Source organism: Cinclus cinclus, chromosome 3, assembly GCF_963662255.1.
Source record: "Cinclus cinclus chromosome 3, bCinCin1.1, whole genome shotgun sequence".
Classification (NCBI taxonomy): Eukaryota; Metazoa; Chordata; class Aves; order Passeriformes; family Cinclidae; genus Cinclus; species Cinclus cinclus.
The window spans coordinates 115,334,582-115,362,036 of NC_085048.1; the positions used below are offsets into that span (position 1 = coordinate 115,334,582).

At 38.1% G+C, this 27,455-nt stretch overlaps 1 protein-coding gene across 2 annotated transcripts in view; it reads left to right on the forward strand.

The window, feature by feature from the left end:
• Positions 1-367: 367 nt before the first annotated feature.
• GPCPD1 (glycerophosphocholine phosphodiesterase 1) overlaps positions 368-27,455 on the forward strand; it is a 38,515-nt gene continuing 11,427 nt past the window's right edge. The window contains exons 1-15 of one of the 2 annotated variants that reach the window (XM_062490664.1): positions 368-429; positions 6,600-6,685; positions 10,173-10,257; positions 11,191-11,284; positions 17,297-17,372; positions 19,184-19,225; positions 20,363-20,486; positions 20,639-20,882; positions 21,886-22,048; positions 22,140-22,272; positions 22,491-22,545; positions 24,094-24,186; positions 25,267-25,344; positions 26,193-26,232; positions 26,976-27,037. In XM_062490664.1, the coding sequence (XP_062346648.1) occupies positions 422-429; positions 6,600-6,685; positions 10,173-10,257; positions 11,191-11,284; positions 17,297-17,372; positions 19,184-19,225; positions 20,363-20,486; positions 20,639-20,882; positions 21,886-22,048; positions 22,140-22,272; positions 22,491-22,545; positions 24,094-24,186; positions 25,267-25,344; positions 26,193-26,232; positions 26,976-27,037 (1,383 nt within the window). In that variant the 5' untranslated portion in view covers positions 368-421. Of the gene's footprint in view, positions 430-6,599; positions 6,686-10,172; positions 10,258-10,922; positions 11,079-11,190; positions 11,285-17,296; positions 17,373-19,183; positions 19,226-20,362; positions 20,487-20,638; positions 20,883-21,885; positions 22,049-22,139; positions 22,273-22,490; positions 22,546-24,093; positions 24,187-25,266; positions 25,345-26,192; positions 26,233-26,975; positions 27,038-27,455 lie in introns of those variants that run through there. The other variant, XM_062490665.1, reaches the window with a different exon arrangement.

The following is a 27,455-nucleotide window of genomic DNA, read 5'->3' on the forward strand; positions in this document are numbered from 1 at the left end:
GCACTGCTTCCTGTGAAATAGCTATAGAAGATGTTAAAAATTGGACATTGCGTTGGTCTTAAATAGACACAGGTAGCTTAAGCTGGCGTGTAATTGATCTTTCAGTAAAGCATCAACAGAATGGATCCAGGCTTTGGAAACCCATTAAAAAAGTGATTTGTTGAGTGCTGTGGGGAGCATCATACATGTAATTTGTCCAAGTCATGACTAAGTGAGGAATGTTAGTGTGATCACAGACAGCTGAATTACTCCCTGCCTAAGATCTTGTCATCCGTACATTAATAACAAACAGTACTTCAGAAAAGAGGCATCAGACTGATGCTGCTCTTTTTCACTTGCAAACGTGCCCCAGCTGTTTCCTGTCTGTTTCAAGAAGTTTGCGGAACTACTGTGGCATATCTGAGGTGGAAGAGTCTGTCACATGGACAGGTATTTGCCAAGTGCTGAAAACAATTAACTTATTGTTACTTAAAGCAGATACATTGTGGGTGAATAGAGAGGGGTCGGGTGTTTGATTACTAGGGCTGACGTGGCTCCACACATGGGGAGCGAAATTGATTCTGAAAATACAATCCTCAGAATATTTTTCTCACTTGCTGTGCATTAATGTGATGTAATTTCAGAGGTATTGCTTGTTCTTTGCTGCTTTCTAAATGTCAGCTTAAGCCTGTTGGTAGAATTTCAACCTTTGAATCAGAGCAGCATGTCCAGATCTTCTGTGCGAGTTTGTTTGCTGTCACTGCAATGCAGAAGGAGAGATCTGCTGACTTTCTGGTCGTCCTTGCTCCTGCAGTCAAGGTGCAACGGGGAGGGGAAGGAGGGGGCAGGAAGAGCCCTCTCGTTGTTTGGTTGAATATGAAGGAGTTGATGATGTAATGCTGTTTTTAAAAACTCTCTCCCGGTTGTTAGAGGGAATGCCCTGACAAATATATATCCTCTGACGCTGTTCTAAAACCTAGGTGTCGTCAACTACTCTTGCATAATTATCTTGTATGTCTAATTTGTTGCTTTAGATGTATGATACCTCATTAGGACCAACCACAAGCAACAAAATCTGTTCATCATACTAGGAGGTTAGCCAGAAGTGGTTTGTTCTCTTCGGAATACCGCAGTCTGTGTCTTAGGTTTGCATCTCTTTGTTCAGCACAGCAGCAGATCTGATGCGTGGTGGATTTTCTATTGATACGTGTAGCAAAGCTTTTAAGAAGGCAAAATCTGAGCACAGTACCTTTTCCAGAAGTGCTGGGCTGTGTTCAAATTCGTGGTTCATGGGGGAGGTGCAAGGTCAGCCCCGGTGCTGCCAATGTGTCCTCCCAGCTGTCAAATGACTTGGCTGGGACTGTGGTACCTTTGCCCTGCTTCAGCAGGGAGTTGTACTCTCCTGGGTGTTGATACATCTCATGGGTCTCTTCTCTTAAGGTGGAAAACGTTGGCTCAAAATGACAAAAGTAAAAGCAAAAATGCTCCAGCCTTCTAGTCCTTGCCAATTTTATTTTTATATATAAAAAATGTAGAGGTGTTTTGAAATAATTGAGCATGTTTGCTTTTTGGATTGTGCACTTTTAGGACCACGCACCACGATCTGTGATGAAACGTGTGCTAGCATTATGAAAGAGCCTGTTTGTGTACAGGGTGGCTTGGCCTTGGCTGTGTGCCAGTTGCCCACCAAGGAGCTCTGTCATTCTTCTCCTCAGAGGGGGAAAGGTGGAAAAAGCCTCAGGGGTCAAGGCAGAGACAGTTTATTAAAGCAAAAATAATTTATGCGGAAGCGAGGGCAAACAAGATTTTTCCCATTAAGGAAGCAGGGCTCCAGTATGTGTAGGGGTTGCTCTGGAAGACAAATACCTTAAATAACAATAAGAAATGCCTTCTTCTTTTTTTTTTTTTTTTTTTTAAACCTATCGATCTCTTAGCCGATGTCCTATGGTAAGGAATGTTCCTTTAGTCAGTGTGGATCACCTCCCAGGATGTTGCCCACCCACAGCAGCCTCCTGGTGATTGTGAGGAATGTTGGAGAGACAGCACTGCTGCTGTGTGAGCACGGCCGGGAGCTAACTCTGCTGTGTTATCCACACCTTTCTAGCTGCCAGTGCAAAGCACGGCAGTGTGAGGGCTGTTGTAGGGAAAATTTAACTCCATCTCAGCCAGGCCCAGTACAATGGCCTTTGTTTTTCTGCAGCTAACAGAGCAAATTCAGTAACAGAGCAGGCAGAAGTCATCTTACACTAAAAATCAGATGTTTGAAAGTACTAAAATGAATTCCAGGAATTTCGTGACACCTGTGTACTTTAGTTGTCCCATTAAGTACTTATGAAATGTATTATCCTAACCCCCCCCACCCATTAAAAAGATACTTTGTATTTTTTCATCTCATTGGAAAAATCTGTGCTGTCTATTATCCTGTCATTTTTAAACATAATATTGCCCAAGAGAATTTTGGGTTGATAGCTTTGCATCAGAATTTTTTTACTCTTAGTTTGTTAGATAGAGATTTGTGGCTTTTTGTGGGGAGAGAAGGGGAGAAATGTGACACTTTGCTGTGAATCTGATACTTTTTGGCTTTCTTACCAGCATGTTGCCAAATTCTGATTATCCTTTATGGATATTCTTAGTGTAACCAATCATTCCACAGCCCTTGCAGCCAAGTTAGAGTCGATAAAATCAGCTTTTCCTTCAGATTTGTCAAGGTACTTGCTTCAAGTGTTCCCTGCCTAATTTTGAAAGCTTTGTGTCCATGCAGCTAAATTCAAGGCCTTCAGGCTTGTAAGTCTCCACAGTTGAAAAAAAAAATCCCATTTTACTTCAAGCCTTTGGACCACTAGAATCAGAGCCTGGAAACATGTTCAATTATATTGAGTAGAGAGCAGGTAACCTGGCTTCATGGCTGCTATGAAATTTTATGACTCTGGAATTTGTTTGGTGTTTGTCAGACAGACTGTTATATTCCAGGATTGCCCCAGTTTACCTGGTGTGTATTTAGCTAATGCTGAAAAAACATAAAAGATATGGTACAGCAAGCAGACAACACCTCTTAAATCATATTGGAAATCTTAGGGAAGTTAAGGTGGGGCCAGGATAATCCACTAAGGATGAAGGCTTGTGAAGGGTTTTAATATCACCAAACCTGTAAGGCAGAAGGTTCAAATGAACTTCAGGTTTTGAATTAATAAATTAAGTCCCTATCCTCGTATATTTTTAATTGCAACCAAAAAATATTTTGCTCTTCCCCATCTGCAGTGACCTTTATTACATCATTTTAGAGTAAATCTGTGATACTTTGTGATACTTTAACAGTTGATTGTGTTATGTCATCTTTTCTTTCTTACCTGCGTTTTCTAGAAGTTTTCTTTCAGCATCAGGGAGGTTAGTGTTTGGATTTCCTATTTTTCTCTCCCTATTAATTTTTTTTTTAATTATAAATCGATTTTTTTTTTGTGAAGTGCTGATATTTCTCTATCTGTATGATATGTCTTTCCCATTGAGATTCAAGTGTTCACTGCTTTCTAGGATGTGGTGGTAGTCTAGAAAAGCTGACCAAAGAGAGGGAGAAAGTGTAGTGTAGGAAGAGGAGTGCTTGTTTGCACCCAGGTTAGCATCTCAATGCCTGTTGCTGCAGCAGATGTGAATTCAGCTTTATTACTTTTGGACTCAGAGGTTGTTTGAAAAGGGTTGTTGCACAAGAGTTTCTAGTTTGTAAACCTGCTCAATTGATTTTTTTTTTAATATTTGCTGATCAGGAAGTGTTTATCATTTTTAATGTCACTGTTCTAATTGCTTCAGTTCCCCTTAGCAGTTATGACATGACCCCCTCTGAGCTGAGGATTCCTTGCATTCTCCTAAAAAATTCATAATTACAGGAGTGGGGAGCAAAAGAGGATTTTGTTACTTCTTTGCCAGCTTTTTTGGTTAAGCAGTGCTGAAAATCTGAATGAAGGAACATCACATTTCAAAGATGCCTGACACTTAGAGGTCAGAGGATTTGATTATAAAAGCTTGCCATTCCCCTTTGGGAATTAAATTATTGTATCTTTTCAGGAACCATCAGTAACTAGACAGCTAAACTTAGGTTGTTTTTGGTTTTTTTCCTCCCCCTGAAGTAAAATGTTTTTGGATCATGTCTTGAAAGCACAGACTGCTTTTATAAGTGCATTGTAATGTACCACATAGGCTTGATTCCTTAACAAAAAGCAGACTTGGTTTTTCCTTGCTGTGTGCTGGCATTCAGTGCTCTGCTAGAAGATATCTTTTTTCAGAATGAGGGGTGGTACTTTGACCCTAAATATAAGTGCAATACCTGTACCTTCAGTTCTGCTAGAAAAAAACATGCCCTTGCTTGGTGAAGTGGAATTTTTCTTTTCTTCATATGCCTCCCTCGGGTAGGTTGAGTAGGTTTTTGAGATAAAATGCATTTTGAGTAGAATTTTGGCAATTTTTCATAGTTTATCAAAATCTTAAAATTGGCTACTGCTATGTAAAAAAGTAAAACTATTTTACTAAGCAATTTGGAAAAGCCCACACCTGTCTTGCAAGTAGGTATATAGAATTTTTACAAGGTTGGCTAAAGGCTTTATAAACTTAGGAGGGTTTTGGATGATTCTCTAGGGGCAATTGGGTAGTTAGTTAAGTAGGACACATGCTGGTTTTTGTGAAGTTTAAATTTGAGTCGTTGCACTGGCTTTGGAAGCAGCTGGTTTTTTTTGGTTTTTATTTCTTTTCTTCAAGCCAAAAGCATGTTCTTGCTTTGGGAAAATGAATGCACTTTGTCAGCTTTCACTTTCCTGCTTTGTAGGCTTTTGCAAGGCATTTTTTGCCTACTTCATTTCCCCTTTGGCTCCTCTGACCTTTCAGGTAAAGGCAGTCCAAGCAAGGGCATTTGGTGAACACAGTCAAGCCCTGACTACTCAGTGTCATCATAAATGCACACCAGTAATTCATATTCTCTGCATTACACTGAGATTTTTTTGGTCATATTAGACCAGTTTCATGAGCCCAGTCTTGGTTTCAGCACTAAAATGTGCTGTGCTTCTCTGTCCATAAATAACTGCTAAAAGCAAGTGCTAGAATGTGTCACTTAACATACACAGCTACTAGTGACACACATGTGAGAAAGCTCCTAAAGGGCATGGCCTTCATGGAATTCCTGTTTATCAATTGTGCTTCAGTAGTCTGGAATTCTATCATTTGCAGAACGATAAAATTAGTGAAAGACAAATGCAGAATTATGATATGTGACCAGAAGCCTTTATATTTCTACTATTTTTTTGCTCTCATTTTACTGCTGAGAAGTCATCTTCTTTGACATGGAGAGGGAACATAAGAGAGGAGAAAAGGGAAGGTGTAAAGTAAAGGCAGTGTAGTTACAGTAGGAGCAGAGGAGGAGTGTTATAATTGAGGGGAGGAGAAGATCTGGAAGAAGCAGTTTGAAAGGCACAATCCCTACAGTAACATTCTAAATACCCACAGGGAATGAGGTTTGAAGATGAACTTCTTTTCCCTTTCCTGTTTGGTATCTATCTCTTGCTTTCAAGGCATGTTTATCTTTCCTGTGCCCTTTGAAGGCAAGGGCTTCCCCTTTAATAATAGAGCTAATGAAAGGCAAGCTTTTCTTCAGTGTTGTTAGTTCTTCCTGATGCTGTTATTAAGGATTGCTGACCAAGATTGTACTGAAATTAAATGCTGTTTGTCCTGTTCAAAAATAGCAGTAGTAACATTCTACTCTTTGGTTGAAAAAAAACCCCAGCAAACAAAACATGCACAGAACAAAAAGCCCTCCACAGCAATGTAGAGAACTGGATTAATTGAAACTGTTGCAAAATTTATTCTGCACATAATTAGTACAGTTATTTTGTAGCCCATATCCAGATGGATATACTTGGGTGATGACAGTCTAGCAACATCCATATGTGGACTTTGCTAGATTATGTAAATAATATAAAAGGATGTGATACATCAATAGTGTTTCTGCTGTAGTGGTGAAAGTGGGAATCTGCCAGTTTCTTTCCAGTTCCTGTTTCTTTTGGTGCTTCCAGTTGCAACTGGTGCTTCCTGTGAAAGCCTGGATGGAGGGGAGCAGAGCCTATAGTGATGGACAAGTGACAGCAGAGAGCTGTCATTTGTTAGGGGTTGTTCCCCTTTTCCTTCAAGGTGGTTGTGCTTCTCTGTGAAAACTTTTTTGTGCTTTGTAGAGGATGCTGCAGGATAGCACAGATGAGACAGAAGTTACTGTTTGCCAAGGGTCATAATCTTAAATCTCTTAAAACCTTCCAGTGGCCTGGAAATGGTCCTTAGAAGCAAAATTAGTCAAAAAAAGAGAGTTTTAAAAAATTTCAGCTGCAGACTGATAAATGCTGCAGGATGCTGGTACTTACATATGGTATTTCATTTAGTAGTCTTTTTCTTGTGCCAGTGTTACAGCTGGATGCTGTTTTCTGGGTCTGCAGCTGCTTTTAAAAGAGCTTTCTGCTTCTACTGCTCACTCAAACAGTAATATCACAAGTGGCTTGCTTCCTTGTAAGTGGTGGGATTTCTGTTTCCTCTTACTTAGAACAGCAACAAAATAGTGTTTGTTCCTCAAATTAGTATTTTTTTTTCCACTATAGGAGATTTCAACTATCCCAGGACAAAAGTTTTGCAGAAATGACCTCTTGTCAAGTCACTTTTGAAGTAAGAGGATCATCATCAGCAGGTATTCAAATCATGCTTTCTCCTTTTTTGTACGGTTGACGTAGGAGAAAACTTAATAGAGGAGTGTTCAAAGGCTGTTTTCCTCAGAGACAAAAGAGCATAACAGTTCAGATATCAGAATGATAAATAACTGTAAAATACATTAAGACATTTCACCTATGAATTCGAAAATGATAGTTGGGAAATAAATTTTACCTCTTTCTCCAAACAAAAATTTCATGATGTGCTAGAGATGTTGATGCTAACTGAAATGGTTATGATTGGTTTAAAATCTTCTCACTCTAGTATCTTTTTATTCCATGGAAACAAGCATTTGTATTCTGAACCATGATATTTAGGCACACATTGATTCTGTTTTTCTGCTGATTCTGTTTTTCATTCTCTCTGTATCCCTGCTGAAAGTTCTCAAAAGATGTGACTTCTATCAAAAGTTACAGGCACAAAGAATATGAGGCTTAATTCAATATCCTGGCTATGGAAAAAAAAAAAAAAGAGTGCAAAATAACTTCTGTAATCCAAATGAGGAGCACAAGGTATCACATCAGGTAGAACATGAAGATCTGGTTGATAAATTGTGCATATTATGTTGACCTTCATTTTCAGGAACTTGGAAGGAAGGAGTTGTTGTTTAACCACAGCTGGTAACTGAGGCCCACACAACTGCTCCCAGCCATGTTCCTTCCCAGCTTCCTGTGTACCCCCAGCTTCCTCTCTGGTGGGAAGAGAAAGGAAAAGGCCTTGGTTCTGTGAGCACTGCCCCAAAGTAACTGAAATATCCCTCTGTTAGCAGCACTGCTTCCAGGACAAATTCAAAATGCAGCCACTACTAGCTGTTGTGATGAAAATTAACTTTACCCCTGTGCACGGTGAACCAGCACAGAAGTTACGCCAAAAAAGTAATTGATGGTTGCCTAACAGAAGCAGATGCATGTGGGAGCAGATTGGCAAAATTCCTGTGCCAGGGCAACACCAGATGGCAGAAGTGTCTCCTGTAGCTGCTGGGGAAGAAAATTATAAAAACTTCTTAAAGGTTTTGACATCTGCCTTGTGTTAGACCTCTCGTGTGTTTCTCCGTTGTGATTTGGCATTTGGGAACTGAAAACTGATAATTAATGTCAACATGAAGCTTTTAGTAAGGAGTAGAGTTTTCTTATAGCATTCTGGAGAAAATGTTAACATTTTAGAGTAAATTGACCTTAGCTCAAGACTGGTGTAGGTGTACCATGGAGTATTGCAAGCTGTGCTCCCTCTGCTTACACTGTTGCTTCCACAGCTGTGATAGCATTGTCACTAGCAAAGCTGACTTTGGATGCATAACTTCTTGTACTAGTAGTATCTGCAGTGAAAAGTAGGATTAGTGAGAACTAGATCCTGCCTCAGCTGCTGTTCACAAAGAACTAATCTGGAAATACTTATAGCATAAAGAGATGACACAAAAGGGTGCTTCTGCTTATGACAATATTGGTATTGTTGGGTTTTTGGTTATTATTGCTGGATTAGTGAGGCTGTTGCAAGCTTTGAGTTACAGCAGCAAGCTTGGATTCACCTTCTTTGCAGTGGATGAAGGAGCTCTGCCAGAAGCAGCCTTGAATTCCATGACAAGGAGTGGGGAGAAGCAGAGGACCCTAAGCTTGAAGCACAAACCCAACCCAAACCCCACTGTGTTCAGAATTGTCTATGGGAAGGCAGTGTGTCATGCATTTCATTTTGGATTCACTGGGATAATTAAAGGCAGTGTTTTACAAATTCTAATTCGACCTCATTGTAGTTGTTGAAGGGAGTTTTGGGGTGGCTGCACATCCTATTCCAGCATTGCCTTTTGTGTGTGGTGCCTTACTGAGTGAGAGGTGGTCACTGGATGTTCACACATTTAAGAGCCTAGAGAACTATTCCAGCTGGCACCCATTAAGAGGAATATAATTAGATGGTGCTTCAAAGGTTGGCTGTGTGTACATGAAGATGTGTTAAGTACTGCTATTTCAAAGGGATGCTAAAAGAATTTTAGCTTCTTTTTAATATCTCCACTCAGGAATTTTACCTGTGTGGTGTTCAGGTGGTCTTCCCTCCCCACTTCATCTCCCCTGCAAAAACAAATCATCATGTGCCTCAGGATGGGGTGGAAAAGGGAAAGTCCCTGTCACATGCAATTGCTTACTAAATATACACATAATGCAGATTTTTGTCTGCATTTCTGTGCTTAGAGTGAGCATCCAGAAATCTTGGGCTTCTTTTTTATTATAAATTGCAGCAAAGGTTTGGGATTTTTTTTTTAAAGCGACTGAAGTTCAAAGTGTTGTCTGAAATTATCTCAGTAAGCTGCTTTCAGAGAAAAATTGTCTTTCTGTCTTCTGTAGACTTTTTCTAACCCTTGGGTCTGCAGAGGTTTCTTTCATAAATAGGCCTGGTGGTATCCCTGATTAGTTTAACTGGAGAAAAGGGATACAGTTTTAGAGACATAACAACATCCTGAGAACTGTACCTGTGTACTTGGAAGTGTCAGCTGTCATATGTGGCTTAGGAAAAGGTAGTGTACAGCTATTGCATACAGTTTGTCTACTTTGTATCTTGGGATTATTGTGTCCCCCACACTACTCACTTTGAGAGCAGGAAATAAGTCAGAGATGCTCGTATCATTCTTTTGTGGTACCTAACTGTACTTCAAGACTCCCTATTGTGTCATTCTGCAACAGCTTTTTATTATATCTAAAAATCTTGTTGAAACCCTGTAGGAGCAAAATACTGATTTGTTCTTTCCATTAGTATTTATTATGGTCATTCTTACAGTTAGATACATAAAGGTTGTATATTAAAAACAGGGGTATGTTGCACTGGTCACCTTGGGATACCCCAAAATTAAATATACTGTTGTGACCTTTTGAGTTCTGTATGTATGTATGCATTAAGAGAAGTGTGACAATTTCATGTGGGTTTCTTGTGTAACAGTGTTATGTTTTGATGTCCAGTAAAAACTGAAAGCCTAACAGCAAAGTTAACTTTATTTGTCTTGGGAATCAAATTAATTGGATATGTTGCCCTGGGAATAATACTAGCAACTTCCTGTTTGTCTGTGCTTTCTAAATTGTTGGTATGAATTTGAGGACATATATTTGAGGATATATTAAAAAATACAGAGTGTCTAGGAAAATAACTGTGTTAGCTTGAGATGAAACATTTTACTGTGAAAATGTGCCCACTACATTCCCAGGGATGTTTTGAGCACTATTCTTTAAGAATTGTTTGGAAGCCAACCCTTTTAAGGGCTGGGGTTGTCAGTAGTCTGTCTCTCAGGTCCTTGGGATGGTGAAGAAAATGCTGTTGTAGTTTTGGATGGGGTAAGATTCCTTTCTGGACAGGAGGGATTTTAGATGAGTGATTCTGGTGTATAAATTTAAAATACTTGCAAGTTTGACTGTGGCTGTACTTTTTTAGTGCCATCTAACCTGAAGTAATGATGATTGTGGGTTTTTTCTGTTTGTTTTTTTTTTTAGGAGAGGTTTTTGCAATATGTGGGAGCTGCAGTGCTTTGGGAAACTGGAATCCCCAAGATGCAGTGGTCCTCCAGCCTGAGCATGTGTAAGTTGGTTGTGATTTTTTGGTTTCCTTTGGAGGATTTTTTTCTTCATTTTTGGATTATTACTTTTTTTACTTGTTCTATTTGAAGTAGCTGGAGTTCTGGAGGAACAAATTTATTCTGACTTTGAGGTTATAAACTCTTGAGCTGCATGTACTGTTAGTAGAACTCCAGAACTCTGGTTGCCCTTGAGCACTTTGAAAGCTTAAGAATATGTTTAGGAAAATATAAAACTTGGGTGTGTTTTTCTAGTTACAGGTGATGCTTCTGCTCTTGTGGCTGGCATCTCAGTAGTTTAGCTTTAGATACTTGGTGTAAGAAACTGCTTTGGGATAATTATCAGTCCCATGGCTGTGCAGCAGGTTATAGGAGATGTATAGGAAAAAAAGAAAGTAAAGTAAAACGTGTTTATAGTCAAACTTGTTTATATAATAACTTGTTTATAAACAAGTTATTATTGTGCTAGAAAGTGATGGGCGATTATTTAAACTGAAAGTTGCATTAAAATTCTTGAGGGAAGGGGATGTGTGTATAAGCACGAGTGTACATAAAGAAAGTTTAAATGCAGTGGAAGAATTCTGTATTCTCTTAAAATGGTGCCAGCCATTATGTGATGCAGGAAAATAGGGATTGCAGGCTGTGTTTGTAATTCTGTCAGTGACTTGCTGTGTGATCTTGGATGAGTTTCTGAATCACTTCACCATGTTTTCCCCATCTGTTCAACGGGGATGAGAATTCTTGCTCTCTTAGAGCACTTCAGATGTGTCGAACAAAAAGTTCCCTTTCAATTCTACATCTCCTGTTCTGTGCAGATTTGGCTAAGGTACTAGAATTTATTTTAGAATATTACTTAGATGTGTGTCTGAGGTGGCTGTTAGGCTGTATTTTGAAACTTTTGTTTTGGTTGGTTGTTTTTTTTCCCCCTTTCTCCACAGTGTGTCTCAGGAAACCTGGAAAGCTACTGTAGAGCTTCCTAGAGGAGTTCCTGTTCAGTATCGGTATTTTAAAGGATACTTTCTAGAACCTAAGGTATGTACAGTCTTTTCTACTTCAAGTTGGCTTATCCCCAGTAGAAAGTCCCATACTTGAAATACAAAAAGGATTTCCTAAGTTAAACATGAGGGTTTTTTAAAATAAGCCTTGAATTGCAATATGTGAAGCATTAAAACGTTTGTGGAAATACTCACAGTTCACTTCTGGAAATACATGACCATATGCTGTTAACTTAAATTATATTCTCTTCTTTCTTTTACTGGTATTAGTGTTCTAAAAATTTCAGTGGTAAAGAAATCCCTTATGTTTTTATAAGGTTTAAATAATATGGTGAAGTTCTCCTAGTTAGAATTTAATATGGATTTCAGCAGAGATCAAGTGATCCATGGAAGGAATGTGATAGGATGTGATATCTACAGCTTTCATCCTATATGATAGAATGGAAGCAAGTGATAGCAGGAGAAAAATGTTTAGCATAAGAGGTGCATTACAATTGTAAAAGTTTTTAAAATCACTGCAGGTTTGTATTTGTGAAGCATGAGAAGTATTAACCAAATGTTGTGCTACATAATTAACGTAAGTTAATCTCTTGAAGTGAAAAGGTGAAACAAGGGATGAGGCATCCCATTGTTTTCTGTATGTTTGTATATCGGTATTTGCACAACTTGGAGGGAAAATAAACACTCAAGAGACAGAGACTGTGTTTTCACAGGTATTGATGTCAAACTCGTGTATGACTTAAGTGACATAAATGAGAGTTTAATGTAGGTGGCATTGTACTGGTTTGTAAACATTACACTAGGGCAGGGGGAAGTTCTTCAGCTGGGATGAGGCTGCATCCAGGAAAAAGCTGGGCTAAGTTGGGAAAATAAGCAGCTACTCTTGAACTTCTCATAATGACAAGCAATAACCTTAAGAAATTTTATCCTGCCTTTGCTGTTTCTTATTCTACTAATATCCTGTAGCTGTTCACCTTGGGCTTTAGTTCCTCACTGAAACTGGGATTACAAAGGTTGTATCTAAATGTGCAAAGGAGTTACAGAACCATTCCAGCAATATCTTTTAAAAATTTCAAATTACTGTCAAGAGCACCTAAGTTTTTGTCAGCCTTTTTTCACAAAGGAAATAAAAATTAACAGAGGCATCATTTCAGTGAATAATACTGATTTCAAATGAAGTACAGCTCTGTTTTTTTCATTACCGCACGCGAAATAGTCCAGTCAGAAACTGGTATTTAAATTGGTACTTTGAGGAAAAAGAAGGGGAAGGTCAATAATAGATTTCTTTTGCTGAGGTCAAATAGGTCAAAAGTAGATTAATTCTTACAGCTCAGCAGCTCTGATGGGACTCTTACATTTTCTTTTTGCAAATGCCTCTAAGTTAGATGTAAGTAATAACACACTTGAAAAACCAGTTAGTAAGCAGAGGCTGAGCCATAGATGATAGACAATACAACTTCTGTTTTACATTTACAAAAGTTTACCCTCTGTATTGGTGAGTGTGTTTCTTTGAGTAGGTGCTCTGTATCGTGCACACTTTATGCACCGTGTGATGCAGAGTCTGCCAAGGTAAGTATGAATTTCATGCAATACCAGCATAAAGAACAACTAAATATAAGGAGCAGGAAAGAAGGAAACCACCCATACAAAACCAAGTATGTGAATTCCTGGGGTACAGGGTTATCAGCTTAGTGGTGTCTGGCTTGTGCCTGTTGAATGCACAGGACTTTATTTCTTATAAAATTTAGTCTTTTGAGGAAAAGAAATCCAGGTACAGTGTTTTCTTCCTCTTTTTGTAAACTTCTTGAAGAACAATGAAAAAGTAACAGGGATATCATGAACAGTATAGTGCAAGTGAGGCAGTACGTGGGGAACTTCAGCATAAAGGAAATGCTGATAAGGAAAAGATAGTTTTGAGTTTAATTGTTCTGCATATTTTAATTCAGATTTTTTTAGTTAGGCATTGCGTGTGATTCATCTTCTAAATTAGACAATATGATCCCTGACACTTATTTTTTTGTATCAGTTTTATGTGTAGTAAAGTGACAGCGTAATCTTAACTATATGTGCAAGTCTGAGTGTATGAATTTGACATCACATAGTTGGTAAATCATGCTGAAGACAGATCCACCTGAAGTTAGTGTTCCCTTCTACAGCAGCTGCTTCTGTGAAGTTATTTGAATTGTGTGTGATGGCAAAGATGGGGGTGATAGAGCAGGGCTTTTTAAAAATACTCAGTATATTGAAATCCATAGAAATTTTGCATGCGTACAAATACATATACAAAGAACATTTTGCTATAAAATTGGTGTCAGGTCTTGGCTCCTGCATATTGAGAGATTTTACTGAGTGGCAAGCATTTTGATCTTGAGCATTTTAAAAGCATTGGGTGAAGTAAGATAGTAACTTAAACTATTTAGCTCGAGGTTGTTGTTTCCTTGAACATAGTCTGGTACCAGTGAGTTCCCTGTGAGGATCTTCCTGGGCTTTTTTCTACACTCACTTTCTGTTTGTGGCAGAGGTGGTGGGTTATGAGGGGGTTTGTGTGAGGCACACCAGAACTCCCTTGGCTGGAATTTGTCTTCTGTGTATCTTACATTTTAGAAGAATAATTTTACATCATGTTTGCATGATGCATATTAAAAACCTTAGTCAGGAACACACCTTATTCTGTTCAGCTGTGTTCTTGTATTTGCTTTTAAAACTGTAAATAAGCATGCAGGTTCAGGGTTACTTCTTTCAAGGCAAGTGTGAAATAACTAAGCTATCTGTGCAAGTAGCAGGACTTCAGAAACTGCATTGGAGGACATTGTTCACACTTTCTGCTTAATTACAGAAGTTTCAAATGAGGGTTAAATTTACTTTTCTAAAGTGCAAGTAAATAAATCCATTTAGTACCTGGATTGTAGTAATAAAGGTGAAACTTAGACCTAGACTTGGTAATTGATGCCTTAGAAAAGCTTTTTGTAGGTTAAGAACCCACGGTTGTCGTGACAGTAATGAAGGAATTATCATCTGCTGAGATAGCAGATTGTGTGTGAAAGTGTTATTGGAAATACTAGAGCTACAAAATCTCTACTGAGCTCAGCATTTCCTGCCAGATGACTTTTATGTGCTGTGGCCTTGCAAGTTTGGTATGATGGCTGAATGGCTTTAGTTACTCAGTTTAGTGCTTAATCATTGTTTTCTACATGGTACAGAAATCCAGAGAGATTTTTGTCAGAAGTGTAGCTTTAGCAATTAAGCCTAATTTAGCTGTTTCATATTACTGAAGTAGAATATTGTTCTTGAAACATAGTTTTAATTAGTGACGTGCACATGGATGAATGTGTTTGTGTGGCATTTTTAAGATATGGTTTGGGTTTCCCCCACCCCAGTGCCTACTCTATTGTGTTGCCTTAAAGCAGGAGCCTTGGAACTGATCTCCTAAATTACCACTGAAACATCCACAGAAGTGTTTTTATTATTTAATTGTACTGAGTACCCAGGCACTTCATGCCTGGTGCATCTGCTGTGCACCTCTGAACCATTATGCTAGATATATTTTATCCTTCATTTCAGAAACATCTAATGATTGCTGGGGAGGGAGGCCCAAGCTTCTCGTAATGGAAGAGGACTTCATTTTTAAAGAAAGCTCTTGAATGTCCTTTAAAAGCTTTAAAATTGCATCAGATGTTCAGCTAATCACGGTCAAGCAACATAATGTTTGTGTTGGCTTTAAAAAAGAAAACCCAGAGTGTATTAGTAGAAAAGGATCCACAGTGCCACTTACCTCAGTGTGTGTACTGCCTGTGAGATGCTGGATGTGACATTTGAATAGGTGCCCTTTTAAGACTGTCCTCCAGAAGCTCCTTTTAGGCAACATTAGCATACTATTAATATTGATGACACATCATTTAGTTCTGCTGCTCAGCTGGGCTGCTTTTCAGATGTGGTCAGTATATGCCACAGAAATGATGTTACTATTTTGACCTCCTTGTAACAATGACTTCTGTTACAAGTAATTAAAACGTTTTTTTAAATGCCTGTAAACTCATAGATGGTCTGAACAGGGATTGAGAGGGTTCTTAGTGTTGCCTGTGCCTGTTCTCTAATCAATTGCCCTTTTTTTCCAGGTAGCTTTGCTTGGCTCTTCTTAGTATGGAAAATGTTGAGGGTTCCTGGGATTAAATGCACAATCAGTCCATTGTTTTCCTTTCAGGAGAGGAAATGGTGCTGAACGTATCCAGCATGGTGTCCTTATTGCTGGGATAATGTTATTCAAATTCATTCATCATTTTAGAACTTTCATTTGGAATGGGCAGTTACAGTAGTGTAAGAAATAAATCGGTGTTTTCATACAATACATTGGGTGATTTTACAAGAAAAAACCTTTGCTTACTTTCTGTAGAAAACATCTTAATTCGTGTTAGGGAGATTTGCATTGCCCAGGTTCACAAACTGAAGTTGTGCATGTGTTAGTGGGAGCTGCTGTCAGAGGTCTTGCACGCCTGCATGGTGGGAGTAAATGGCAACCTCCCTGCTGACACACGTGGTTTGCAGCTTTAGAAACTGTCCTTGTGACAGGCAAATGTCACTGCTGTGAAAGAAGGGGAAATAAAATTATTTCTCTAGGAATCCTCAGTGTGGTCATTGTGGCAGCAGTGAGAAGTTGGGAACTAAAACTGCTCCATAACAGGAATAAACTGGAAGCAGTCATATAATTGTATTTATATTTTGCATGCATTCTGTCTTTAAAACATGACTAAGCATATGTGTTTTATTCTGACATGACCTTTAAGTGTGGATACCTCTGAACTCATTAGGAGCTGTTGCTTTAGCTGAGACTCACAGAGCAAACCCATCCTACTGAGCACTTGTTAAATGTTTGGCAATTGCTGTTAACCCTCCCAAAGGCATGGGAGATTACATGTGGTCAGTCTGTGTCAAGAAATCCCATCTGCATGTGAAGAATTTATTGGGTGAGGTGTAATGGGACAAAGCATTGTGGTCCTGTATAATTTTACTACTGAGTTTGAAGTTTGTCTGGATGTCCCTGTGGGTCTGAAATCTGTTTAAACAAGAACCTGAAGTACTGGGACAAGCTGGCATTGAAGTTCACGTGTCTGGCAATATGGAAATAAGAGTTAGTTAGGCCTCAAAATGTCAAAATGACAAATTGCAGCTATTTGACAGTGTTTTTTACAGATAGTAGCAACTGTTAAGCCATGCTAGGGGAAACTTCTCAGGATGACTGAATTGGGAATCAGGCATGTTCTCTCTGTTGTTATGGTTACCTATAAGCTTTTACCTAGAAAGCTATTTCAAAGTTAAATTGTTCTGAAATAAGAGATTGTGTTACTGTTCTGGTTATCTGAGTCTTGGCTATGTTTGTCAACAAATGTATTCTTTTGGTGGACATTATTTCATTTTAATGAAAGAATCTAATTTATCCTCATCCAGCTAGAATAGACTGCAGGGCCTTCGTTGCTGGCTAATTAGATCAATTATTTATGTTTTAATAAGGAGGTAAATAACTTGCTTTCCAGTACCACAACTAAAATAACTGTGTTTTATAGTCTTTGAACTTAGTAAGGCAAATTTTGAAGGAGAGCCCACCCCTGCAACTGCTATGTGCATGAGTAGATGCTGAGTGCTCTTTGGAATTGGAGATGTTTTTCGTAAACTGTTGCTGTAGCTTGAGAACAAACTGAGCGCTCTTAATGAGTTAAATTTTTTTTTGTACCAGAAGGAAAACTAAAGTAGTCCAGCAGAGTATCTGTTAGCAGTAAAGGTTTAATGATTCCATGTAACTTCTCTACCATGTCAGACTGTCACAAGTTTTGTCATATGTATTCACAACACATCAGAGTCATCAGCAGTTGCAAGGGTAAGAAGCCTCATCTGTTTTCTTTCTCCTTCAGTCTCTCTCTCTCTGTTCTCCTTCTCCTTCTTCTGTTGCTTCCTTAAATCTCTAAGCTTAGTTCAAAACCATCCCAAACAGCTTCATGGGTACGAAGTCAGATCTAACAAAAGAAATTATTGCAGACATTTAACTTTTAAATTACAGACTATCGATGGTCCCTGCGAAGTCATAGTTCACACGTGGGAGACTCATCTACAACCACGATCAATAACCCCTTTAGGTATGGGCATCAACTGCATCTGTTTGAGGCATATGCATAAGATTGCTGATATGCTGCACACTGGTTTAGAGGGATTGATAGCTGTAGTTTTAAAATACTTAAATTTATTAATGTGTGGGAGGTATTGACTTTTTCTTTGCACAACATGGGCCTTACTCTCAAAATATATCCGTACGTATACATAAGTGGCTTCAAAATGGAGTGGATGTGAAATTCTTAGCTGTCATCCTTAAGATTATGTGGGTTAGTTTTTTATTAATTTGGAATTGTAATAATTTTCTGTAAGATTAATTCTTTGAGACTAAGGATCCATATTATCTTTTTTTAAGACAATGGGGGGGAGGGTATGAGGTCACTGCTGTTTTTATTTAAGTACTATTTAATTAGAAAAATTTTAAACCAAAAATGTTTCATTGGGCAAATTAAATAAAAGGATTAATGACAGTAGAAACATGAATGGACTTATTTACCCAGCAGTTTAGCAGAAGTGTATTTTGTTGATAGAAAGGGTGGCATGCAGACTTGCATATAAGTTACTAATGCTTTTCTGAACAGGGAAGAAGTTTGAGGTTTAAGAGTAACTGAAATAACCTTTGAATGTAGCTTGTAGTTTAGATCTTGTACACTGCTATAGCATGTTTTATGCACTGTCTTTTCTAGCACATGAAAAACATTATTTTCTCCACACTTGCAAGTTCACATTTGTTAAGAAACTTTCTGATTATTTGAAGAAGTGTCTTTCAGAAAGAGGGTGGTATCAAAGAAACTGTTTGTTAATTATTAGTAGTTAGTACCATGATCACGTTCTGCTTTCCCTTTGCCTTTTTTTTTAATTTCAGTTGAATTAGTAGAGTTTCTGTTCTTGTAAAAAGGTTATTTCTGTATTTGTCAGTATCTGGTAAGAGAAGCAGCCTATCCTCTGCTAGGGCCTAGACTTTATCTCTAGATTTAGATTGCCTCACTCCAAACAGTTGGGATTTTTTTTTTTCCCCCCAGGTAGTACTTGATTTTTCATAAGCAGTTTAAGAAAATGCAGCTAACACAATAAGTTAGCACTGGGTCATTTTGATCCTAAATTGTCACCCGTGGTTATTAAGAAATTAGGTTAGGAGCGAAATGATTCTTAGGGGAAAAAAAGGATTAACCACTGTAGAGGCACAGTTATGTGAAGTTTTATGTTTTGAGAAATGCATGGGTTTTTTAGACTATCACGGTTCTGTTAATGCTGGTGAATTTACTTAGTGCCTTAAGATTTCTGTTCTTAAAGCTTTGGAAAGAGTAAGAATAAAAGTAAGTGTGAACTGAGCATTTTCAATATTTCATGCTAGATTGGTTTCTGTCATGTGGGCAGAATAAGCATTGTGACTAACTTGATCTAAAAGCTTTTAATGTGCAGCAGGACAACTTTCTTATATGTTTGCAAGAAAATTTAATGTCTTTGACAAGTAAAGCATGTTAGATACTAGTGGGATGTAGTTGTCAGCAAAATACTGCAGCAAGCCAGAAAATTGTGCAACCTTTTAACTCTCAGTTCAGATTACTTGGAGTGAAATGTGGTATTTTGTGTGTTGGTTGTTTTTTGTTTGTTTTTTTTTTTTAATGCAGAAACTGAGAAAAAGCATGAATTGAGATCAATCTTTATAGAAGGTTGCAAAAAACATGCTGCTTTTGTCTTTCAGTTTTCCTACCTTTTTTTAGATACACTTTTTAGAAGTGAAGTGGAAAAGTAGAATTAATTTAACTTGGCAATGGTTTTTAAATGTGAATACTAATTACTTTTTTCCATTCTTTACCATTCCTTTTAATTCTAGAGAATGAAATTACTGTCGACGATGGAGAGTTTGGAATCTGTAGTAAGTGAGATATATTAACCTTTATTCTTTAGCATTAATTTAATTTAAACAAGGTTAAATCTTGTAATTGAAAAATGTTTGAGATCATAGGTTTTGAGAAGAATATCCTATGATAGTTTTCTCTGCTTTTACAGTTATTTTTATATCCAGCATTTATGAATTCACGCTCAGGCTGTTACACCTTCTAATGTTAATAAAAGACTGCTAGGAAGAGTTGAAGTGTTGTCAACACTAATGGTCTAAAGGGTTGAAATTTGGGAACTTTAAATCATGAGCATGCATCTTTTGAAAAATACAGAATGGTCCTAGCTTTCTCTTAATGCCAAGCCTTAGGAAAACTTCTCATGCCTGGAAAAACATAACCACTCACACTGAGTATATCCACTCTCTTCAGCTGGAGACACAGCTGCCAAAAGTTTCTTGTAAGGCCCCATCTCATGTTCTTGTGTGTGCAGAAATGTTTCACTTCTGGCAGTTCTGACTCACCTCTCACTTAATGCTCACTCCTCTGAAACTGAAAGTGACTCTTTATCATACCTCATAAATCTTGTCTTCAAGCTTTTCCATTTTCTCTTCATATCCCCTTCAAATGATGGGTTTGGCTCTTTAGGAACTCTTCAAAACTGTGGGGTTTGCTTCAGCACCTGGCTTTCAGCTTGTGTTTCTGGTCCTCCTGCTTGTAGGCTTTCCTTGTTTTGGTGTTCAGGGTGAGGATTCTCCATGCTTTTCATCAGAACTGCTGCTGCACCCTGTCCTGCTGACTGGCACTGATTATGATGATGGACACATTTATATCTAATTGCTTATGAAACTTCAGAGTTCCTGTCAGTATTATTCCATGTGTTGAGAGATCCCAGGACAAGGGAATGCTACTCAGTGCTGTCCTGCAAATAGTTTACACATGATCAGTGTTCCTGTTTAATCCCCTTAAAAGCCAGCAGACAAGTGCAGTATCTGTTGGCTGTTCTGGGTAGTACAGAAAGACTGGGGAAAGGCTGCACCCAACTTTTTGCATTGCTGTTGGTCAAAGTTGGTGATAAGGAGGATTATCTGGAAGATGATGGCAAGAGGAACTGCCGAGATCTCCCTAAAGTAAGTTACTAAAATGTCTTCTCCTTTCTGTTTGGCTTTTGATAGATGGTATTAAAACTGTGGATTCTGGGTGGCTGACCTGTCAGACAGAAATAAGGCTACGTCTGCATTACTCTGAGAAACCCCCTGTACTGATATCTAAGAAGAAATTTAAAACATCAAGGTTTAGGTAAGAGCCTGCTCATCTCAGCATGCAATTTACCTCATATTAATTGTCAACAGCTCAAGCTTCTTCCTAAACCTTTACCATTCACAAAGGCACTGCAGTGACTTACTTGTGACTAAAAGTGACGCATCTGTTTTGTGTTTCTGGTTGAGTAGAGTAAAATTGACCCTGGAAGGCCTAGAGAAGGACGATGACGAAGAGGGCCAAGAGAAGACGTCCCCGACTGTCCCTCAGAAAATGGCAAACACGGTGGAGTTCTCCTTAATCAGTAACGATGACTACAAGTGTCGGCACACTCAGCCAGACTGTGGCTATGCTTTGCAGCCAGACAGATGGATAGAATACACCATACAAACCATGGAGCCTGATAACTTGGAATTAATATTCGATTTTTTTGAGGTATGTCTCTTTACCCCTAGCAACTCCAGTCTGCCTTTTGGAGCTCAAGTCAATTATGGTGAAGATTTCACTGTTGAAAGAGCTGCTGTCTGATGTTCTTGGTCTTTTGGGTTTGTTTACATGAGACTACTGACTGCCAAGCCATTTATTGAAAGGTTTTTGTGAGCCTTCTTGATTTGACACAGGAAGTTTTTCAGTTCTGCTTATTTAGAAGTCAGAGCAAATTAGAATTGAATCTCTATGTGTGCAGTATTGCATGCTGTTAGGTTGACTTGATAGTAATCCTTTATCAGAGCTAAGTTATGCTTCTCCTGTTCAACCTGTACAATGTGTATATGAACTGGTTATATCACAAATTATTGAACCTAAATTTTTATATTATAAGAAAAAAAGATTCCTCTGAACTCACTCATCTCACTACTACGTCTGTCATTTTGCACCATTTTTTCCCCTCAAAGATCTTAATATTTGAAGTTCTTTTTAAAAGAAACTACTTACACAGAATAAAGCTTTTAAAGCGTTCTCTTTTTGGTCTGAAAATGCCTTTGAGATCATTTACAGTCATAATTGTAAAGTGTCTACATAGTTTCTGACCTTGATTATGGTCAAGTGCACATTCTGTGTATTAGTTCTTCCCTGAAAATGCATGCCAAATTTTTTAGCATTTTAAGCATAAATATTACTCTCCTTCATTTTTGTTCTAGACAGGACTTGTGCATTTTGGAAGACAGACTATTCCATGCATACTGTTTTTATCTGAAAAGCTCATCAAATGTTAGGGGTCTCAAAGGAAAATACAAGTTCTGTAGATTTCAGTCAAAATTTTCATTTTTCTGATAGTAATTCTTAACTCACATTAAACAATTTTAGCTGAAATGAGTGTTCTGTGTAACACACAAGAAACCTGTGTTGTGTCCTGAGTAGCGAGCCAGAAGAGTTTGTTTAGAATTCTCTCTCACGTCTAACAGTAGGGGTTTTGGGTTTTTGTTTGTTCTGTTTTTAGGAAGATTTAGGTGAGAAGGTAGTACAAGATGATGTGCTCCCAGGTCACGTAGGCTCTGCCTGCCTCCTGTCATCCACAATTGCAGAACTTGGAAAGAGTGCTGGAATTCTTACCCTTGCTATTATGAGCAGAAATCCAAGGAAGACAATTGGAAAAGTTAGAGGTACAGTTGATACCACTAACAGATGTGGATAACTTTCCTCAAAGCCAACTGCTGCTTACTGACACGTGAAGCATTGCTGTTTTTCTTGCAGTGGACTACATAATTATCAAACCAATCCAGGGATATGCTTGTGATATGCAGGCTTCATATGCAAGATACTGGAAACCAAGAACAACTCTGGATGTTGGACACAGGGGAGCGGGGAATTCTACAACAACAGCTAAGTGAGTTTGTTTGCACTTTACACTGGGAGAATGGTTTTGTGTCTCTGACCAATCAGCTGAGGAAGTGGACAGTTCAAAAAGCTGCAACCCATAGTCATTTACTTCAGTTTCAAGTTGTGGGTATTCTCTGGAACAAAAACCTGTGGTTTGTATTTCTGTTGTTTCAGTTCTGTGCTATACTGCATCTAACAAAGCCTTTTTCTTGGCTGTTGTTTCAGGCTTGCTAAAGTTCAAGAGAACACTATTGCATCCCTGAGGAGTGCTGCTAGTCATGTATGTACACACTTTTTCACACACAAAGAACTTGTCTAGTGCAAGATAGGTTGGCTTGTGTGCTTAATTTGCATGATTCAGTATAGTGAATGGTAATTGCACTGATGCAAATTTGATAAAAATCACTGTGGAAGTTGCTTGAGTTATGGCAAGTTAATAGTAGATTAGACTCTCATTCTCAAGTCCCTTAAAAAATCAAAACTTCTATTTAGTATATTCTGGTGGTATTCTAATGCAGGGAGAATTTTAATCTCAACTCTATACAGACAGTTTGAACAAAGGAATAAAATTTTGGCACGGCTGGAGTCTGTCAGCATCCTCTCAGGTGGCAAAGGTCTTGCTCAGAGACTGCTGTGTACTGAAGCTCGCTGCCTGAAAATGTGACTTGGGGGCTGAGCTGATGGAATAAACCAATCCTTGTTTTGGTGCTTGCTGAAGTGAAGACTTGAAATCCTAAAACAGAACTTCCAGTTTGGGAGATAATAGTTCCATGTGCCTAAATTCTTTGATGGAGGTGGTCACTTTTATTTCTTCCAGTAATCTTGAAAATTGAATAAAACCATAGCTACTAAATTACTGTTTTGAACAGTAGTTCTTAGTCCCTGCATGGACACTACAGGTTTGTAGACAGCTTTTAAAATGCTCACAAGAAATATGCATTGAGGCAGAAGTTTGCTGTGAAGACATCAGCAGCATCACCAGAGAAGTGCTTTCATCTATTTGCAGACTGAAAAGGCTGAAAGCAACCACTCTGAAAATATTTCTGCTGAGAAAAGGGCTGAAAAATGTCCTATTTTCTCTCTGTGCTGGTTGAAAAAGTGGGTGTCAGGGTGATAATTTGATGAATGGTATTCTTGGAGGCCTTTGAAGGCATGATTTGAAGACAGTCAATATAAGTATAAAACCCCAAACCTGTTACTATATTTCTGTTTCTTTCTGGCCCTCCCTCTTTTCCTAAAGACTGTACTTACAGCTTTGGGATTTTTCTTCCTTTTTTAAAGTCTAACAGAAAATCACTTAAGAGCTGAAAAGGGCAGGAGAATGCTGGGATGCAGCTATTTCTGCTCTTGCAAAGATTATAATGCCCTGCTACTGTGTTACTCACTAGTGACTCCAGAACTTCCTATATGGAATATCTCCCTAAAGCCTTGGCAATATGGAGCCATCACTTGTCTCTTGGTGTAGTGATGGGGAGGAGGGAGGAAGATCCCTCAAAGTCATCTGTGTTTAAAACATTTGTGTCTAAAAAGATCATCTTAGTCTTTCTCTGTAATCAGGTTCACAAGACTTGAATCTTACTAGAGGGTTTATAAGATTAAGCAACATATATATATATATATATATGTCTGTATTGTAGTAATTAAGAAAATTTGCCATATAATTTTTTTCATCATTAATAATCCATTGCTAAGCATGGTTTAACTGATAACAGCCGATTGTATTTGACTTCTGCTTGATGTCCAGGACCTGTGAATACTTGACAGTACTTGCATACAGTTTTGTAGTCCTTTAATGGGCTTTTGTTTTGTGTTTTTCAATTTTCTGTAGGGAGCAGCATATGTGGAGTTTGATGTACATCTTTCTAAAGATCATGTGCCTATAGTATACCACGATCTCACATGTTGCATGGCCATGAAAAAGGTAAAGAACATAATACCTGTATTTTATGTATTAATATGCCCATTCTAGAGATATAAAATGTCAAGCTCTCATAGAAATAACTCTGGGGACTCAAGGGATGGAATGGGAATAAATATGCAGCATTACTTTGTGCATAGAGCAGGGAAGTTGAGGTTTTTTCCTTTTGATGTCATAGTAACAACATTTCAGATGCGTGGCTTGGCACTCTTCAAGTCCACATTGTAGTTACTATTTAGGTTCTCTCTGACTTAAGATTTGTAAGAAATAAGCAGACAACTGTGCTGTATTCAGAGTGCCTGTGGGGTACTCTTATACTCACTCCTGAATATTTGCATTCTGTCCTGTTCTGGTTATCTTTCGTCCTAGTTCTGGCAGTGAATGCAGAGGGAGATTGCAGGGCATGCTGCTCTTGTCTTCTTGGCACTGAGTCTTGTGTCTTCAAACTCCCACACCCATTGCAGTATTGCACTTTATAACAAGCTTGGTTTTTAACAGCTGTGGAAATGGATCTTTGACTGAGGGGGATGAATGTTCAGTGTATCTTCACTCAGTGTTGTCTTATTGCTCAGTAAAAAGTTTTTAGTGAAGAGGGGAAGTGAGAAATGGACAGAATTTTTTTGATGCCAGATCTTTATTTTGGGAGCAGTCTGTGTATGTCAATTTTACCCCAGGACGTTAATCTTTTTTAATTAGTTTCTGAGACATTGGATAAACAGCAGTAAACTGAACTACCTTGGAATATTTTTTACTGCATTTCTTCACTTATTCTTTCCTGAATGCATTAACCAATCAAGTTTTTACAGAATAATTATGGTAACATTTTGAGAAGAAATAACTTTAAAACCTCTCACTTGCATGAAAGACCAAACACTGGTTTTTTTTCAAATTGACACCTGTTTTATGCTGTAAAAATGCCTGTATTGTCTTGTGAAAACTGATCATCTTAATAATAAGAGATCACTTGCATCATTATCAATAAAATAGGAAATATTAATGGCCTTTAATGCTACTGTATAAAAAGTGTGTAGGCTTTTTTGTTGTTTTCAGTGTTGCTTAATTATGTGTTGGTTCTCTTCAAAGAAACTGGATACAGAGCCTTTGGAACTGTTTGAGATTGCAGTCAAAGAACTCACATTTGATCAGCTGCAGTTATTAAAGGTATTGTTACCTTGGCTAATACAATATGCTGTGTGTAGGATTTCAAATTATCTATGAACCTTGGAGGTTTTGGTAGCTAATAGGTCAGGAGAGTAGAGTCTTATAAACTGTACAAAGAGAACAATTAGGTAATTCAAGAAAAACACTTTTTTCATTTTTCAAACTTGGATAAATGTCATTACTTTCATCCTCTAGAAATATGGTATCTAAATTTCAGCTCTTAAAAGGGACTGTGTTGAACTCTGTTCTACCTTCCAAATGAATTGTCTATATAAATTGTCTAGATAAAAAATGTCAGGGGATGAGTGGGCTCCTGAAGACCCTGCTGAGATACCTGCCCTCAGTCAAGGAAACCCATCTGGCTGGTCCAAGAACCATATGATTCTTTTTACTTAATATTACTTGGTCTGCTCCTTTTTGTGGAGAGAGCATTTGAATGGACAAAGGGAGTTGGCTGTGTCTGGCCTAATTCTAGCTCAGGATGTGTGACTGTAATATAAAACAGGTCAGCCCTCTGCACTGAATTGGAACACAGAGGAGGAATTAATGTTTAGACTTCTTCACACCTTGATGTTGAATTACAGTTTGTATGGATCTACCCTTAACATGATTTCTGAATTTTCAGTGAGCATGTTTTCAGTTTGGTTTTGAGCTTTTCTTGAAATCTTTAAAACAAAGTTTGAAAGAAAATTGTGATATGTACTAGTATGTCTTTTATTCTTTCACAGATTACTGAAAATGTCTATAGTAGACTTTCAAACTTTAAAACAATTTACAAGCAAAATTAGTTATATTTTGCATGTAGGGACCTGTGGGTGGAGTGTTAATGTTTCTCTTATGCTCTTTAGCTGGCTCACGTGACAGCCCTGAAAGTAAAAGATCACAATGGTATGTACTAGTTTGGAAGAGTGTTGGGATTGATTTATTACCATGTAATTATATAAATTCTGTGGTTGCTTGTTGTAATCACATTTGTCCTGAACATTTCTAAAAGCTTATGTAGTTAATTTTGTGCATGCTGTAGAGTTCTTTACTGGGAAGGAAGGATCTGAACAGAAGTTGCTCCCTTGGGAAGCAGGGACAGAAGGGTAGAAGGCAAATATATTGATCAATATATGTTTTTGAATAATTGTAATAAAATTGCCACTCATGTTTCTGTCTTACGCTTCTCCAGCTGTACCTTCAGCTCTTCAGAATTGCTGACAAGAACTTTGGTAAATCCTGTAGGATATCTTTTCAGTACTGTTAATTTTTGGCCTTAATTATCCCCTTTGTAGGGACAGCAAATTCTCACACATCTTACCTGTATAAGAAAAGATAAAATTTAAAAATAAATAAATAAATAAAACAAGCCTTGATAGCCAAGGATGTAATTCACTGAGTGAAGCAGTGAGGAATGGGAGAAGCCATTCTGAAATATACTGTAGCAAGGTTTTAAATTCCAAACTAGGAATTGCCAACACCATAATGGCAGCATGTCAGTGTTAGAGGAAAAGGTGTAGGTAATCAGAAGGGAGACATGATTTTATTGTTCACTCCTAAAGGCCTTATGATTTTGAGCCACTCTTTTCTTTCTGGCATAACTGGGATTATGCTTCTGTTTTAATTCAATATTTTATATTTCTTTCCAGCATCTTTTAAAGAGGAAGAGAACTCTGCTTTTGAGACGCAGCCATTTCCTTCTCTGCAAAGAGTAAGTAGTGAATATGGAGCAAGATGATTGGGGAACATGCAAACCTGTGTTTTACTTTCAGCTTTGCACACATAGCAAATGATACTGGTTTTTTTTTGGTTTAGGCCTCTGGTACCAATGCTGGCACTAAGAACGGGGATTTTATTGTTGGATACTGGAGGGTTTTCAGTGTTTACAAGTAACAGTCTGTGTTACAAGCCTCTGAATTCATGAGCCCAAGCTGTGTAGCTCAGGATGTACTCGGTTTTACAGCTGGTTGACATGTGGGCACTGCCTGTTAATACATTGATGGTTGTTTCTGATTTTCAAAGAGAGCACTTCTGGCCTTTGGCAGTTCCTCACAGTGTCTTGGCCATGTCTCAGAGCCAGACACTGAGAAGTATTGAGTGAATTTCCAGCGTGTTTCCATTTTGGATTG